This window comes from Anabas testudineus, chromosome 9 (assembly GCF_900324465.2).
Source record: "Anabas testudineus chromosome 9, fAnaTes1.2, whole genome shotgun sequence".
Taxonomy (NCBI): Eukaryota; Metazoa; Chordata; class Actinopteri; order Anabantiformes; family Anabantidae; genus Anabas; species Anabas testudineus.
In genome coordinates, this window is record NC_046618.1 from 22,521,289 (window position 1) to 22,540,632 (window position 19,344).

General features: G+C 40.8%; 1 protein-coding gene across 1 annotated transcript; it reads right to left on the reverse strand.

The window, feature by feature from the left end:
• Positions 1-351: 351 nt before the first annotated feature.
• On the reverse strand, positions 352-8,592 carry fgf5 (fibroblast growth factor 5). Its single transcript, XM_026343987.1, has 3 exons — positions 8,363-8,592; positions 5,515-5,618; positions 352-847 (listed from the first exon to the last, which is right to left on the reverse strand). The coding sequence occupies exons 1-3, from the start codon at positions 8,568-8,570 to the stop codon at positions 476-478; spliced, it is 684 nt and encodes a 227-aa protein (XP_026199772.1). The 5' UTR covers positions 8,571-8,592; the 3' UTR covers positions 352-475.
• Between the last annotated feature and the right edge of the window lie 10,752 nt (positions 8,593-19,344).

Consider the following 19,344-nt stretch of genomic DNA (forward strand, 5'->3'; position numbering starts at 1 on the left):
CCCAGATCTGATCCCTATCCAGCTGATGTGGGAGAACTGGACTGAAGAGTTTTAATTTTAACAGGGAAATTTGATTAGAGTATTATTCTGTGCTTAAAATGAATTGTTTGTGATTCATTTACAACCCTTTCATTGAATAACAAACCAGCAAAGGTTAATAAAAAAAGATATGTGTTTCTGAATATTTCTTGCCGTCTCACTAAGAATATGCAGAACAAAAATGGAGGTTTAACAGCATCTGATTTTAAAAGGCTTTGTTTCAGTCTCTGCCAAAGCTCATCATGTACAAAAATAACAAAACAGAACAAAGCATCCTCAACTGAAGTTTAACTTCCAGCTGCGGCAGCTTTTTGAGGTTTTCACACTTTTCAAAGATACCCGGAATGTGATAAATGACCATTGTCAGTTTCCAGGGCATGCCCATTACTCATATGCCCAATGTCTATGAACCAAGACAGAACAAACCCTGTAACATCTATCCAAACCGGTACTTGGGCCAATACTTGACTTGGGTACGTCTTGATGTTGTTGCTCCATGGATGTTAGCCTTTGCTAGAGCAGGTTTAGGCAGTGGAGGCGGCGGGGTTTTCCTTCTCTCTTTGCTTCTGTCTGTGATCGTGAACCCTCGCTCGCTGTTGTCATTCAGGCTGACCCTGGGCAAGAAGTGAGTGGAGACGTGCTGTGATTTGACCCGTGGACTTGAGCCCATCTTTGCTTTCCCTCTCTTGTTGAGGGCCACGAACCAATCGCGACCAGTCTTGTGGTTCCTGTGGATTACTGAGGCATAAGTATTGTAGCTGTTCTCCTGGAAACGCTCCCTGAACTTACAGTCATCTGTGAACCATTCCTACAAAAAACGAAAGAGGGTAATATAACAGTATTAGTACCTGTAGGTGTTTCCTCTTGTTCTTTTTATTGTGACTTTAATCTAATGAAACTTGGCCGAAAACACGTTTAGATCAGTCAGGGAGTACATAATAGTACATAATACTGGATCTGTTCACATGTAAACAAGACTCAGCTGCAGAACATGTGGGAACTTTGTTTGCATGCTACCATGTAATCTAACCCTGTGTTTCTCTTCTTAGCTGCTGCTTAGATAATTACCTATAAGTAATGGAAAGAAAAATTAAAGGCTTCTGTTTCTTTACAGGAAAGCACTGACCATCAAGCATCTGAAAGCTTATCTGCAGTCCCTGATTTGCCTCACTGATGACATTTTGTTTCCTTGTTAATCCAGATCTGACACAAGTACACATGCTGCCGTCGGTGATCAAAGCCAGATGGCCAGCTTCATGCAGCCTTCAATGGCTAAGAACAATGCAACTTAAGCAATTCAGAGTGAATGTTTTCAACATAAGGGTCAATCAATGCATGTGTATAGTGTCAAATTAGATTTTCTCACACAGAGGCAGATCAGAGAGTGCAGTAACCAAAGTTTCATGACAGTCAACATTTTTTAATTTCTGGAAGCTGGATTAATATTATATAACAAATGAATAGAATTCATAGCAGGAAAACACTGAAAACTGGCCTCTAATTTCTTGCTATATGACCCCTTTGCAGTGCCGGTGTGAGCTGATGGACTTTACTGCTGTAAAACAGACGGTGCCTTAATAACTGAGGTGGTTTCCCTTTGAACTTTGGTTTAGGTTTCAAAAATAGTTTCCTTATCACAGAGTGGCTTTGATTGACAGCAGCAGAACCATCTTTGTTCAGGTGTTCAGATCAGTATTCAAAGACATTTTTTTTTTTACATCACTTCCAATCATTTCCCAAAGTTTTCACTTTCCATGGTTTGCAGTAGATTGCATCTGTAACTACAATGCAGAGTGTATAGGTACAAAATGTTTATATCATTATACTGTAGGAAATTATTCTGCTATGTAGATTGTGGTTTGTAGAAAAACAATCCCAGTCAAAACTGGCACAGTCGAACACTTTTAGACAGTTTTTCTTCGAAGGAGTGATGTTGTACTTGTTTGGACACATAAAAAGTGATGGAAACTGTTGTTTAACTAACTACAACCATTCTACGACAGCTGGAAATGTTCAGCTCTGACAGTGACTGACTGTGGATTGATGATAATGTGCCATTATGTCCTTTTTTGAAAATGTATTATTGGTATATTATTTTCTAACCATACTGTTTCTCGCTGTCAGACTCTGAGCTGCAGATATTCATTGAATGTTCCTGTTTTAGACCTAAAAATATCTCGGGTGGGAAACTCAGGGATCCCTGGTTACTTTCTGCACTATGACTTCCTTGTATAACCTCCTGCCATTCTGAAGTAAAACAAACTGTTCTGCTTTGCTGAAGAGTGCAGCATAGCAGAAAATGATGCCATTACAGCATTTGGTAAACATGCCAGTCACAAGAGAGCGCACGGCGGCCACAGCGGTTTCAGTACAAACGTTTAAGTTATTCAAAGTGACTGAATGTTCCTTTTGGCCGTTGCTTTTAAAGGTGATTAGAAGCTATATAGAATACCCCCGATCACTGCTGTGGGAGGATAGAGATGATTTAGTTTTGGGGATCATTCCAGTTATGGTACCAAGGAGGAAGTTACACATTTGGAAATAAATCCATTGATGTACTAACACATACAGGCACGTATGCACACACCCACACAAGCATGTATACCAGGAAGAAGCTTTGGGTCCTGCTGTGTTTTATATGATATAATGGCTGCAGAGATCTTTTGCTCTGCTGGATTGGTCACACTTTTTAAAGGGAACTTAATTAGGTTTCTACTATAATATTTGTGTGACATAAATGTATCCTTGTCATTGTTACTGCTATCCCTGCCTGAGTGCTTATTAATTCCCATTAATTAATTAATACCACTTAAATGTAGATGGGTGCAGTACGGCTCCAGTTAAGCATGTCAGAAAACAGTTGGTGATAAAGTTAGGTTCCAATTAAGGCAAAGGAAAGGAAGAACATTTATGACTGGGAAAACAAACTTTGATGCTGTAAGTCCATGAGCTGCAGTCCCCAGTGTCTTCAGCTTTCTTTGGCAAACCAGAGAAAGTTTAGGTTGTACATGAAGTGTTGAGGACAGTAAGTCCATACAAGTGCTCGTATCAGCAGCTAGTAATATTCTTTTATTCTTTATTTTTTTATTTTCAGAGAGCTCGTTCTGAAGTAATGTTCTCTGAATGCAAAATGATGCCGCTCATGTTGAGATAAGAAACAAAACAAGACATCTGTTTCATAGGATAAGAAACGTCTCATTTGCATCAACAAATTACTTAAGATTCATTGTCTGGGGACATGGACTTTCCATCTCTCTGCAATATCACTCACTGTTTGTTCAACTAATGCAGGTGACCCTTATAAGATTATGTTTGTGATTGCTTGCTGAGTAGGTCATGAGAGCACTGTGCATCTGTCTCCTTGCTCATTATTTAGCTAATAAATTGCCATAGTGAAAACATCTAAATATTAAATATGACAGACGATGCAACAAGATAAGGTTCAGGGTGTCATCTGACACCTTGGCATGAGGCCCGAGCCTGTCTGTGGGCCCCAAAGTTTACATCCTTCCCGAATCATCGCGGCGGTTAAATAGCACAGTGCAGCTGTAGCCACAGATTGGAGTTTTACTTATACAAATATTTCTTTGAGCAGAGCTGCTCAGGAGGCAAAAATTAGATCTTATAGCAGTAGCTGGAGGCACAGAACCAGACTAGGTGCTAGGTTTTTAAATGGGTGCCATTGTGAAGCACATTGGAAAACCCACTGAGGCAAAGGGATGTTGATTTCAGTTACTGCTCATTTGCAATATTGATCAATTTGCTTTTAAATGAAAATGAGTATTAAGCAAAGATTAAATAGAATTTTGAAGTTAAGTGTTGGTAAAGAGGAAGTGGTGCTGCAGCAGTGTACTGTAGGTTATCACGTCACCAACATCATTAAGTGAAAATATCTGGGTACCATAAATATCCATTCTAAATTTAACTGCAGTGTGGTTATTGTATGTCACATTTTTCTGGTGTGGAACAATGGTTTTCATCAATGCTTTGATGAGTTGTTCTTCTTATTATCCATGTCTGCTCAGTTACAGCTTATATTTAATTCCTATTTTGTACTCTGAACCCATAAAAGTCTGTATTTTTTCTGGAATGACCAGTAAATGTGTTAATGCTGTTCAGCTCCACACACTAACTTCAGTACATTTCCAACAAGATGCCACATCACTCCCTGCTGACAGGGTTTCTTGAAACAATACTGGGAGCTGAGGGGACAAGAATGGCCGGCACTCAGCATGAACACGCGCAGCAGCTCACAAATTCTCCAGCTCAATGATTGTCGCTTGCCAGGCTGATTGTTTACGCAACATATTGATTTTCACTTTGTGGCTAACTCTTTGGTATATTATCAGCTGTCCCAGACAGGACTTAATCTGCTCTTCCCATTAACACATGCTAATAGGGAGCTGCTTCTATCTATACGCCTGCCAAGGCTCCCACAGATGACTCGTAAGTACGGCTGGCTGCTGGCTGGCCAGCCTGCTTTCGACAGCAAGGCCAAGCTGCTGTGGGCAGATTTGGGCTTACTGTGCGTTTGCGGGGATTTGAAAGTCTTCGAAACTGTGGCTAAAGATTACAGTAGTATGCCATGACATACTGATGTCAGATTTGGGGATTTTGTTATGCAGCACAGATGCAAAGCTGCACAAACTAATAAGTAAGACAAATATAGTCATACTAGGCAATGTTTTGATGAGGAAATGCGACCATTTGCACTAAATGAATGCAGACTCACAATATTTGATCAAATTAAAATGTGGTGCTAGTCATGAACACTGGCAGGAAATGAAAGGTTGAGTTGGAAGTCACAAGTATTTGAAAATAAAGATATCCTCCCTCCACGCCTTTCTGGCATCAGAACTACAGAGCTGCATCCCCACACCACCACTTTCCAAAACTAACACGTCCTTCAAACTCGCTTTCGTTTAGCGTTCTTACAGCTACCTCCATCACTTTTCTCATGTTCAACCAAACGCCACATCACAAATGCCTTAGCCTCCTTTGGGCCACTGTTTTGGTTTTAGGGCACATTTATTGCTTGGTTCAGTTTCATCTTTAACTGTTCTCATGAATCAATCTCTGATTAACCCACTGTAGACTATCATTAGCATTTAGATGCTGCAAAAACAGATGAGAGAGTGAATATTGAACTTGCATTCATCACAAAGACACAGTGATCTGATAGATTTTTGTGGCGTTCCTCTGCCCTGAATGGCTAAAGAACCAACTATTCAACTTTAGATTATTTAGCAAGATGGAAGTATGAAATATCTAAATCCATAAAAGCTAATTAATCAAGCCAGTGATGTAGTATGATTGAATAATAAAAAACAACAACACTTGAATCCTTGAATCTTATCTACAAAAGGTGTGTCATTAAAATAACGCTGCAGTCAGAAGTATGTACCGTATGTGCTGAGAGTGAATATTAAAGTGCACGGTGAGAAGCAGAAGTACTGAAATGTGTGGTATACTCACAGTGGCATGGAGCCTTCCTCTTTTATTCATGGCCAGGAATCTGTTACTGAAGACCCCTTTGATGCCGATGACCCCCTGAGAAACCGCAAAGAGCTCCAGGACACCTGGGAGCACAAACAACATGCTCTGACAATTGACTGGTGACAGTGTATTTACTCCCATTTTGTGAATGCTCGTCCGCTGTCTGGATAACATCTGCTACAGTATATTATACAGTTCAGCGTCACTTTGGCACCAATCATGATTTGATTGTTTTTGTTTGGTTTTTTTTCAGGTGAGAAATTAAAGCAAATGTTGTTTGAAAATACTTTTATGTCACCATGAAAATACCTTAAGTCATCTTGGATAAAACATCAGTTGCTCTGATTACAGGGTGTTGGGATTGTCTGTACCTTTAAGTGCATTACAAGCTCTTTGTTGTGGTTGTTCTTGTTGTTGTTTGTTTGTTTTAACACAGTCTGGAGAGGTTGTCTCCTACCATCTCGTCAGACTCACAGAGCAATCTGGTTGTGAGATATTCACTTCTAAATAATGAGCCTCACTCTTCCCAGTACCCCAACTACTGCTTGATTAGTTAGTTTTACAGCTTGTTATTTATTTAAAGTCATAATGACTGGTACCAGAAGGACTTAAAGTGGTAGAGCATAGCAGATGGTAGAAGAGGATATCTGAGGTGGAGGGAGGCCTGGGTGGAGCAGAGTGGATTGATTTAGAGGTATCATGCCAGTGTTAGCTTAAGTTGCATATTGTACTCTTAAGTTGGAGCCACTTGTCACACTGATGGTCATGCTGCAGCGTCCCTTGTGTTTTCATTCAGCAGTCGAAAGTTGAAACAGGGCCACAAGTTCAAACCCCGTACTGACTCACCAGAGCGGTGCAGGTGAAGTGCATCACAAACTACTCCTGCTAAAGGCTAAAGATAGCAGTGGAGACTGGGGAACGGAGCAGTTTAGCTTTGCAGATACAATACGGCTACTTTACTTTGATGTTCCCTTCACAAAAGGTAAAGCTGTGGAGAGTTTGACCGTGACATCAGAAGGCTGAGTTGGTATTAAACATTAAACCAGAAACCTTCAACAGGATCAACTTGGCGATTTTATGTTGACCAGGATTTTAAAAGAAAATAAACATTGTAAATTCTTTTTGCTAGTGTGCACAATATAAATGTTTTGTAGAAACTTAATAACCATATCTCCAAAACATTTTGCAGGTTTAAAACAATAAAAGGTTGTGCATTGGCCCTAATTCTACCATTAATAATACATTTGAGTTGTAGGCCTAGTGTGTATAAACAATTAGTACAAGAAGAAAATTATGAAACACTGAAGTAAACACCTGTAAAATTTTAAACTGTGCAGCTTGAACCAGTGTTTCAATAAAATGCACTCACAGTTCTGTTCTCCTTATCGTATGTTAGCTGTTTAATATTAGCTATCTGTGGTGTCCTTTAGGTCATTGATATGAATGAAGCCTGATGGTAAAACTATCTTTTATGTTATAAATCTAAGTCACCCAGTCTCCTGCTCGTCTCCAGTGCTGTCATGCAGGATTCAAAACCACATGGCTGTCGCTGTTGAAATCCATGTAACCTGACAACTCTTCTGAAGGGGACCATGAAATGGAGGCACAAGTGCACTTTCACGGTGAGCTTTAGCTGTTTCGTCAGCAGATGAGCGATGAGGGATCTGATGGTGCAGTAAAAACTGAAAATCTGATTTATGACTTCAGTCTTTTGGCCTAAGTGACAAAGGGCAAGATTCACATATAAGGACAATGGTAGTATTGGAATTTTGTGTGTTAGTTAGCTGCAGTTTAGTCCATTGTTAGTGTTAATATATAATTTTTACACCACTTAAAAGATAAGACTTTCAATTGGAGACATTTAAATGTATATAAATTTAAAATAGAAATAAAATCTAAATGTAAATTCTGTTTTCGATGTTATATTTTAATTTGTACTAGAAGACTCCTGAATTGGCCAATAAATCCAGACTAACAATAAAAAATAAACCCACAGTACAGAGCTGATTGTTTAGATGACAGTATTAGATTATTAGAATATGTTTTTGTTGTTTTTGTGCAAAAATGAATGTGTGAGTTATGTTTTTATGAGGCTAAACATACAGAATCCAATGTGTTCTTTTTAAATGGACCATGAAGGGATGCATCACATCAGTCTGGTCACTGTAACTTTTCTTATAGCAGATATCTGCACTGCAGAGTAACTTTTAGCAAAGCCTTATTTATCTTAAACCAACTCAAAAGTTATATTCAACAACAAAACTTATTGCTTTTTTTTATTCATTTGTGACTTATTTCAAGTCAAATCACTGAATCTTGCACGATAAAGTTTTTTTCAGTCTGGACACTGAATAATGTTCAACAATAATAATAATAATAATAAGAGTCACATTTTGAAAATGGATCATTTTTTGCAGTGTGTGTGTGGAGTAGCACTGTGATGACAGTCGCACTGATGGGCAATCCAACACATCCGAGTGTCTCACAGCTGCACCTGTTACTTCCACAAATAGTCTACCTGCCAACATCCCGGAGCACAAACAAGGCTCGTCACCCAGATGACCGCCGCAGACATTTCACGGGGTCAGTCCTAAGTTTAGGTGCGCGGTCCTTCAAGTCTTCCTGTGTAAATCATTATTGTTATAACCCCCAGGGATGACATTTAAAATAGATATTGCTGCAAACAGAAGGGGGTCAATTTGAGCAAATGCGGGAGTGTAGACCCAAGCGCGCATTGACAGCGGGGCGCACTGGATTCACCAGCGCGTCACACGTTTATAATTTAGTAGTTAGAATCCTCACTGTGACACCGGAGTGAATAACTTACTCAGCTGGTTGGGCTCATGGCTGCCGTTGACTCTGCCGTCGGGATGAATCTGGAGATGAAAGCCGATGCCAACCCTACAGTAGAGCCTGCAAGTCCTGCGTCCCGAACTGATCCCCTCTTCCAGGCGCTGGCGCTCCAAAGAGACGTGCCCTGCTCCGGCGGCGCAAATCAAGTGAGCGAAGGTAAGAAGGTAAAGAGGAACATTCATTCTTCCAAACAGGAGACAGTCGCTAGGCCACTTCCAGCATTTTTGATGTCGCTCCTGAGGTTTGTGCGCCAGAAATCGTGCGCACACACGCGTGCAGCGCTCCTGGGCATTACCCCGGCTGCAGTAGCTGGAGCTGTTCTGCTGGCACAGGGATATTTATAACGCCAATGATCTCACTACTCGATGCATGCCTGAGACCTAAAGGACTCTCTTTCATCCAGATTTTGACGCGGGGATGCCACTCCTGCTTAGTACCGATCCACCGCAGCGGAGCGTGAAGACAACGCGACCGATACCGCACATTTTCCAGGGAATCGTCCGCGCCAGGACGCACTAAGCGCGGCATTTTACGCACAGTGAGGCATCATTTTAATAGATCGTGGGTGCGATTAATCCATACTTGCAAACACCCGAAAAACAGATTCTTCTGTCTTCTCTTCTGTCCATAGAAGAAGAGTTGAACCGAAATAAGGAAACGTTAAACGCAGGAGGGAGGTCGACGAGGTGGAGATCCTCAGGTGGTGCAGCAGAGATTAAATACTGGCTCACCGGGAAACTGTGGCACTCTTATTTATAGGTTTCAGTCCACTTATCATCTGATACGTCCACATGGTACAAGTGCATTCTGATTAGTGCACAGTTTTATCTAAAAGTAGATTCTTTTAGAAAGAATCCGAATAAATTTGAGCACATTTCTCCATTTTATCACTTCATTTGTTTAATTTTTCTCATATTTCCTGTCTCTCTTAAGATTTCACCTCTCATTTCCTGGTGTCTTACATGCGCTCAGAACCATCTAGAAAACTGTGAAGACCTGTGACCTGTGAAAATGACCTTGAATAAAACAGCAAATGTCCCAGATAAGAATTTACCTGGATTAGTACCATAAGGGCTCAATTGAAAGACTGGTATATTTTCTACTTAATGTGACTTTCTGGATCCAAGTGGAGGGAATAACAATAACCGACATTTCTTCCCTAGTTTTCTTTTTTTTTTTTTCTACAGGAGGAGGTCACAAGTTCAATCCCCTCCTGTGTACCTTTGGGCAAGACCCATGCTCATGCAAAGTCAAACACAAAGTCACTGTGTTCTGCTCTGAATTTAGTGAATGCACCTAAAATAGAAAGAAACACAAATCATGTCCAATCAGTGCTGGTTGTTTCTAATAGTTTGTCAGTTTGAGCTTAATAAAGTGGCTCCTAATTACACGTGGGTATGAGGTAGTAAAGGTTCCCTTCAAGCCTGGTGGTGATGGAGTAAAGCCGGTGGATAGAATATCCTCTCAGCTAAATCTGAAGATCGAAGCGGGGAAGGTGGAGGTTGTGGACTGTACAGTATAGGTCTGAAAGGTCCGAGTTAATTAAGTAGACCTCCTTGTTCTCCTCGTGACCTCCTTGTTGCGTAGCTGCTAGAACTAAAGCAGTCATTCATGCAGTGCAGGGTTGGCAGTTCGATTCTTGAACCACCAACCTCAGACAAGACACTGAGTCTGCAGCAGTGACTATGCAGCTGTCCGACAGCAACCTCTCATAGGAGTCAATAAAGTATATGAATTTTTCTAAACAAATAAATAAAGCTGGACTGGACAGGGGGAATGTTGGCCACGTGAGATTTGATCATTTCACTGCTGGAGAAAATGTTTTTATTGTTGACTTTTGGGAGTGAAAGGAAACTCTCAGAACAAAGTAAATTTATATATATATATATATATATATATATAAAAAATATATATAATATATGCCAAACAGACCATCTAGCCCTCGTTCTTTACTCTCACTCCTTCTGAAACAACCAAAAGTGGCACTGTGGCCTTCAGGACATCTGATCCTGTACTTCACTGTGGTCACTGTACCACATGTGCAGTGTTAAGCTTATTAATTTTCTATCTTCACATGAATTCATTGTAATCCTGACCCTCATTGTTTTCAGGGGCCCAGCCATGTTTGAATTTGATTACCCTTTGCCCGGCAGTGGATTATGGGCTGTATAGGGGCCTAATTGTCTCTGGCACACGGAGCCCGGCCGAGCCCGCATTACCTTTTATGTAAACAGCAGGACGGTGTTTAGTCCCACTGTTCTAATGGCCAGTCATTCCTGTGAGGCCATTCCTGTAACAGTGAGGTAATCCTCCTGAGTTGTATAAACACGGATGATCCTGATTGATTCTCCCGCCCGATTGATCCCAGCTTTTAGCAGCTTTTTAGTCTAAACAAACTGCAGACAGCAGGTTCTGCCGCAGCCCCGGACCGTCTGAGCTCTGTGATGGTGATCAATCTGAAGGTCGAGGTCACGCTTTTGAAGCATCTGATTGGCCTCGCTGTCGCTCATTAACATTATGACATAATCCTCTCGTGCCCAGAGGTGTTTAAATAGTCCTCAAAGTCATTGTTGGAGAAAAAGTATTTTAAAGCAGCTTAATGCTTAATTTAGTTTTATTGAATTTACTTCATTGATATAAGATTATATAGTTTCAAGTTAAAAAGGAGCAAATACATGTTCTACTGCGCCTTTATGCTTCAGCTCCTCTGGCTTTGAGTTTAAACAGGCTCACTTGAGCGGGTTTTTCTAATTGGTCAGCATGTGGAAGTCTTCCTGTGGGCTGAGCTATGCCCAGTTGGAACAACGCTGTCCTTCAGCAAAAACCTAGCTAAACATCCTGCTGCATACTGGGGCAGGTTGTGAAGACGGTCATCTGTGAACTGGTCCATTTTGAAGGAAAAGTAAAAGACTCATTTCACCTCTGACCAGCATTGAAACACATTTCCACTTTAAGCTTTGTGCCACTGACTATGTGTGAGCCCAACTTCACAGAAGTATAACTCTAATGCCAACACTACAAGCATCATTTGACCCTTTTATTTAATACTGGAACATCTGTTTAGATCTTAAAGATTGAAACCAAAGCAGAAACATTATTTTAAGGTGGACGTCTCAGTTCTGCTGTGGACACAGAAGTCGTATTTGTTGTTATGACGTCTCTTCTTTGAAAGTGAAAAGCTGAAAAGAAAAGATTGTTCAGAATATAAAATTGATTCCATTAAAGGTAACAAGTAGGCCACTACGTCAAAACAAAGTTTAAATAAGTGTGAAACACGCATACAACCGACAAAATGTCAGCTCGACCGCATGGGAGACCAGGTTCTCTTGATCACCATTAAACCTTATGTGTTTGTTAGTGTAACCATCATAATAAAGGTCTGTTAGTGCACAGTATTAATTTAAACTCTAACTTTGGTGCTTCTCTAAACGTTATCTAATCACAGCATCATAAAACACACATACATTATGTCCTGTGTTAAAATACTTCTACTGAAGCTACGTCTGCAGTATTAAAGGAAGCTGGATTGTCACATCACGTTTGCCTTTAGTGTTTAATATTTTGAATCTGAATCTGCTGCCAATTACAAGTATTGATTTTAGCTGTTTATTAACAACTGTCCAGAGAGGTTGTTGCATTGTGTTTGAGAAATCACCTGGGTACCTGAGTTATGGTGCTATGTACCCACCTGCACTCGAGTTCCTGGGAGACCGGTGTCTGACTGACGGATAATTTACAAATTCCTGCACTTTACTGTGAATATTAGACAAATTGGCATTTTAGTACTAAGTACGTAATCAAACTAGATTCCTCGCTGGGGCAGCTCTGCTGTAGTTCAACATCTTCCAGTGTAAAGTAACTAGCAACTTGAAAAGCTTTGCTTTCAAAGCAGCTTCACGAACATTATTCTAAACTTAGAAAAAACAGATTTCCTGCAGACTACTTGCCCACAAAAACACAACACAGCTCTTCCTTTTTAGTTCAAACCCCAAGTTGATCTTTGACAGTGTGCAGGTCTCATACTTGCACTGAGGTGGAGAAATGAATCAGTTTCAGCATTTGCTTGTCCTGCATGTATATGTCAGAATTAATGAGCTGTGCCTCAGATTGTTGTATTATTTTCCTCTGAATCCTTTTGTGGGAGTCGAACTACTCGAGCACGCCCAGATAGTGTGTACATATTCTTTGGCCACTTCATATTTTAAGATGGTTCACTGGGCTTTTCTGCAGTGGCTTGGCCGGGGCTCCTGGTAGGGTTTAAGAGGTTAGCCAAGTTCCCTTCATGTTCATCAACCCTGTTTGTGTGTGATTTACAGTGTTTATACTAATTATTTGTACATGCCCAGCAGTGTGAAGAGGCCATTTTCATCTACACACACAAACAAATGACTGCCAGATGATGGTTTTGACTTTGCAGATGTTATGTCAAAAGTGAAAACTCAGTCCACAAATGCGTGGTGGGTGCATCCCCACCAGCGCTTCCCACCATCAGCAGTCCCGCTGGAACCTCGCCGACATGTCGTCTGAGGCCCGGCTGCACCCGCTGCTTGTTCCCACCGCAGTGCACATTTTCCCCCCGAACCTCCCTTCTTTCAAAGTTCAAGGTCTGCTCTTAAAGACAACTCTGACAAATGAGACAAAGACGAAGTTTGGGAGAAGTAGAGCCACATGGGGGAAATAAGAAATACATCTGAAGTGCAAAGCATTTGCCCGGCAGCCGGGTGTTTAAGTGAACTTCAGACAAAGATGTTCGACAAAGCACTCAGTCAGTCATCAGCAGGACAAGGACACTGTTTGTTGCTGGTTTTTAAGCTTTCTGTCTCTCGGTGGAGCCACAAAGCAACACCTGTTCACTCAATACAGACACAGCACCTGTTAGCAGTAAGAGGGAGGGAAGGAGGGAGGCTGTGCATAGAGGATCTGATCCACATGTGTGGACGACCCTGAAGGAAAATATGACTGAGTGTATCTGAAAGTCACCGTGAGTTCATTTCACGATGACACGTGGGTATGTTGGAAATAAAGAGCTCACCTGAAAAAGAAAAAGAAAGTAACCGTTCAGCAAACAACAAAAAAGAAAGAACTTATTCTGATGACGCGAAAAAGGGCCAAGATACAATAAAATTATACAACAGAGAGATGTATGTGCGTGCTATTAGCTGTTTATGAAATTTATGAGATATAGAAAGGAATATGTTTCTGCAGATTTTCTTTCTTTCACTTTCATATGATTCATATCTGATCTGTGACGACGCGGCTGCTGTGAGATCGAAAGGATCTCAAACGTCCCACCTCTGTGAGGATGAACATACAGTATTTCCTGTCGTCATCTCTCAGTCTGGTAAAACTAAACCTAGACGAGAGCAACAAAGGAGACAGAGGTGAAAGGAGGCGTGAGGACGTGTCTGATTTATGGAAAAACTTATATTCATATATATAAACTAGTAGGAACATGTTTAACCCAACAGTTTTTGAGGAAATTCATTCCACGTTATTGTTCACACGTCTTTCTGTTAGATTTGTAAACATAAATGTGAACCATTAACATTTACTGACAGTAAAAAAAAAAAGGACACTGAGACCTGTGATGTGAACAGAGCGTCAGCTTTTCCTTTTCTTTTTAACTTTTCTTGAAGTCGTTATAGTCGTTGAACAGCTGCACATAAATGATGGAGTCACTACGAGGTTTCAGTGTCTGGTCTATACGGAGACCTTCACATGTGCTCAGGAGAAACCAGGAAGTGAAGCACTCATCCTGTGGTTTGTTGACGACTGAGCTTCCATTAGCCGATTCATTGTCTTCTCAAAAAATAAACTATAGTTATATAATTTCCCTTTGAAATAAAACAAGTCGAGCACGAGGCTGTAGCATGATCTGTTTGTAGGTTCTGATGAATCAGTCTCTGTTGGAAGCAGAGTTCATCACGGAGAACGAAACATTCCTCCACACATAGAAAACTAGTATTCTCTAGAAAAACGTTAAGGTACGCGTGTGAGCTCACTCCTGGCTCCTGTAGAGCCTGGGCTGGGGGGTGGAGAATGTGCAGGTTGGATTTCAGGTGTTGAAATGTCCCCTGTGGAGGCTCCATCGGAGGTCTCCAGCTCCCGTGGAAACAGCTGAGAGCAGCTGATCGCCATCCTACACTTGGAGTTCGTCCAACAGAATGAAACAAGCTGAAGCTTGTGTCTGATACCAGCGTGTTTGAGAGGTTCTGCTGGAGTTTGACATTTGTGCAGGAAAATGTTTGAAAGACTTGAAATTCAATACATTTGGAGGATTTCAGAACTCATTATGTCTCAACCCTAACCCTGTAGTTCAGACGTTTTATTGTTGATATTAACAGGAGTTTAAACCTTTCTGTAAATAATCTTCAGATTAATTCATCTGTCGTCTGTATTGGCAGGTATATAAGACATATCATGCACAATGATCCTCTGCCTTTTAAGTCCACAGATCAACAACAAATTATTCTACAGGAGTTGTTTGAAAAGCTTCTCTGGATGAAACAGTATTTACCACCAAACATTCAAACAGCAACATTTCCACTGAGTGAATTTTTCTGGATAGATTTCAAAAAGCATTTTGTATTGTCTTAGACGGACCCTCCTGTCTTAGTATCAAACAGGTTTTCAGGATCTACAGGAAAACTGCTTCTTCTGAGTGTGTAGCTGGAAACAAATGAGCTATAGCATCACACTAGACTGCAGTGTCTGAGTCAAATCGTTTCTAGATGCACAAAACATCTGGGCCCTTTTGATCTTTTCCTTTTCCAGAAAGGTTTGTGCCAGGTCACAGGTTTACAAAGACTCGTCCTTCTCATTGACTCATGATGGTACCCTCATGTTCCCTCTCAGAAAATCCCTTCTGAAGCTATTTACACATTCGACTCAGATCTTTTACCTTTGATTGGTCTCTGGGTGGCCATGGAACGAAGGACAGAAGATAAATCTGGTCTGTTTTTCCTCACAGGAAACAGCCGAACTGAGCAGCAATGATCCTCAGTAATCCATTATCCACCTCTGCATCTGGCCCACCCTTGGGTCACCATATGTCTTCATTTGGACCTCTCACTGGGCCTGATCAGGGCCCTCAATCCCATAAAACACACACGTACAGTACTGAAAGCAGTAAACGATGTGTAAATGTAAAGTGTATATTTTCTTTCTAGAGGTGTTGTTGGTGCCACATGCAGCAGATCTCCACCTGCATCCAGCAGAGAGAAGACATGTTTCAAATCACTGACTATTTCATGGAGGACAATTAAAACACCCTGATACTGGGATTCAGGCGTCTGTATGTGTCGTCAGGTTTAGTGTAAATAAGCAAATTCCTCATAATAAGGGTTCAATTTAACCTCGAAATGTCAGGATCAGTGTAACACATCCAGCTGTAACAGCTGTTTTATCTGTTGTCTGGGAAAAGATGGGTGCACGACCGGTCTCCTCTCAAACTGAAGGGATATAGAAGATGGAAGTTGGGTTGACTTTCATGACATGAAGGGTGGGGGGGGGGGGAGCAGCATGCCTAACCAGCCTCCAAGAAAACTGTATGCCACGGCTGTTATGGAGATGTACTTCAAAAGTAGAGAGGCGGGGGGCTCAGCGGTGGAATGTGTAACAAAGTAATACGACCACATTCAGAGTCATCAGCTCGTCCTGCATGAAACACAGTCACTACATCATGGATGTCAACTGGTCCAAGACTGAGGCAGTCAGCGTGTGACAGTGATTTAAAGCACAGAATCAGTGTTTATATAGAAAATCAGTAAAGCATACTGTGTGTTAGATTTCTGCATTTTACAATAAAACCTAAAACTAGAAAACAGAGTTTTAACAAATGTTTTTACTTTAAAATACTGTAATAAATCCAATTTTAAAATACTGAATAGTGATTGAATTCAGTTGTTTGTTATGATTATACAATAGCTGAAGTTATTCTAGTATTTTAAGTAATTAAGTAAGTTTGTTTACCCAATTCTTAATTGAAACCAGTGAACAAAAGTGCAGTAATTTGACAAAATAACATTTAGGATTTAGTTAATCCAACTCCAAACATGAAACCAACATCTAAAAGCTGAGTGGAAGCCTGTCCTATCAAAGATTTTACAGTATGTATTTATCGAAAGTCAAGACTTAAATTGATTATTTTATCAAATAAATGTCTTTAAAATACTTACAATATACTTCAAATCTATAAAAACTGCACAAATAAACAATAAATTCTCTCTTCAACCTCAGTTCATGTTCAAACTGTGATGAAAAGCTGATTGATTGTTTCAGTTTATTATATTCAGTCTGTTGCTGATGATATAAAAAAGGTGAACAAGCTCATAAGGTGGCAACTCGAGTGAAATTGATGTGTTATAAGTTTAGAAGTTTTCAGTGAGCTTTGCTGAATCCATTCTGTGCTGCTCTATAGAAGCCAGAGAAGCGTTTGAGTCTGGGAGACAGGTGTAACCTAAATATCCGCCCTCCGGAGTCTTTGCCTTTGCCACAATGTCAAGAATCCAAGACTCAGTCGTGCCTTGTAGACAGGTAGAGTCCCAGAGAGAGCGACACTCTGTCACAGGCATGTGGACGGGGGGGGGGGGATCATCTCAGAGCGTGCATGATGTGTAAATTTGTACCTGTCAGCAGACTTGTTGATCGAGTATGTTGTGGGTCAGAAATAGTGCAAACGCGCAGGCGACGATGATGTTTGTATATATTTAGCTCTTTAGAAATAATGACGTGACAGCGCTGTCCTAATCAGACAGCAGCGGACGGAGTCGGCCTCGTGGAAACTCTGAACTGTGACTTTAAAACAGATTGTAGTGTGTGTGTGTGTGTGTGTGTGTGTGTGTGTGTGTGTGTGTGTGTGTGTGTGAAATTCATACTTTTAATCCAAACTTTTCTCTCGCAGCCTTGTCCTTGTCAGCTTTCTGTCCGAACCTTCTGTTTGGAGTTCGCTGAACTCTGCAGACACTTAAGGAACAAGGTCAGTGACTCCTTTTTACTCTGTGACTTTTAAAAACACATTTGAAGCCACTTTTTAACTAGAAAATGATTCTTTGTGCTGCTGGACATTGGCGCTGTGAACATGAAAAACATCCTAAACTCTCAACAGCATGCCCACTGTCAGCGGAGCTGGATTTATACTTGGCACAAAGAGTTACCAGCAGTCCCGCTGTAGATACCTATGAAATGAGTTTTCATATATAGATCAGTGTTGGATTTCACCCACTGATTGAACCGACACAACTCTAGACAGATGTATCATTCATGATCAGGCCGGATTATATCTGTGTTTACTGTTGATTGCACACATAGTAGAACTGATTGACATCAGGTAACATCTCCTGGTCTCATTCTTACGACATTGGAAATGCAGTGTTTGGATTCTTTTATGCATTAACTCTTAAATAAAAATTATAAATAAATTCTGCTGCAGCATCCTGATGCACGTCTGTTGATACAGGTTCCATTTGTCCAGATACATCAGTGTCCTATTTGTGCTGCACCTAAAAACCTCCATTCTGATGCAGCATTTGGGGATCAGGCTTTTTTAAATGATACCTCACTACCAGTCTTGAGTGGACAGGATATAAGTAATAGTGTGTGTGTATTTGGATACACAACAAGTATCAAAGTTGGTCAGCTAAATGCCTGAAATGTAAAAACGTAGTGTGACCGGGGGCAGAAGGCCGAATGGAAGTGCCAGCTTAGCAGAGATATAAACTGCAGTAAGAAATGCGTTGGGGGGGAAAGTTGGGCCACAAAAGGTCCGGTGACACAAGCAGCAAGGCACGAGAGAATTGTGTGTGTAGAGAGAGAGGGCTGATGGTTTGCATTGCTGCTGTACGCAGGCCGCATGCCTTCGCGGTGAGCTTGACCCGTTTGGACTGCTGACATTGGAGGTGTGTGTTGATGTGAGATGAGATGTAGCGTGCGGACATGTGCACACTGCTGTAATTTATCATCATGTGAGCGTCACAGCACTCTGCTGTGTCCGCTCCTCTCAGCCCTGATCTCTTTATGTGGGGTTTTATCTTCTGCTCCCATACGTACTTCACCTCATCAAGAGGTGTTGAGATATCTGTCTCTGATTTGAAGCTGCTAAAGAAGGAAGGTTACTGGTTGCAGAAGCGTTTTTCTCCACTTCCAGGTTCAATAAGCTTCAAGTACAAGTACTACAACTAAAATCACCTAAATGGACATTGCTAACATATTTTCAACACTTCTTTCCTCTTTCCACTCACCCCAACCAGTCGAGGCAGATGGCCGCCCACCCTGAGTCTGGTTCTGCTGGAGGCTCATAAAATTGAATTGAATTGAATTGAATACCAGTGCTGGAAGAAATACTCAGGTGATTTATTTCTAGTGTAGAGATAGTGTAGTAAGTGCCACATGCACTGTTTTAATTATTATATGTTTTGAACCTAACCATTATAGTTTAAATCGCTTTACATGCTCATTTAAAATAAATGTAAATAATATTTAACACACATTAATGAGGCATGAATACCAAAGTAAAGTAGAAATCCCTCGAACATTGTGCCTTAGTACAGTTCTTAAGTAAATTTACTTATAGCATGTATCAAGACACAAATGTGGCATGTCCACTTTGTGTGAGATCAATCAGGCCGGTCAAGATATCCCACAATGCCGTGTTGAGCCCATGTTCCCACTGACTTTTTATTTTTTTTTTTTGTGAAGATACTAGAAGATAATCAAACATACCAATTGTTCTAAATGTTATTAATGGTATTTTAAAATTACAATTAGAATCACATTACTTTTTGTCCCTAAGTGAAAGTTTATTATTCTAAGATTAACTGTGTGTAATTTGCCTGTTGGCCACTCGATGGCGCTATTTGATCATTTTCTGTCCTGACTCGTTCCTCTCCCGCTTCCACAGACTCGTTTATTTAATCATCATAATTGTGTCATTAGCAGTAAATGGTGATTAATGTTCTA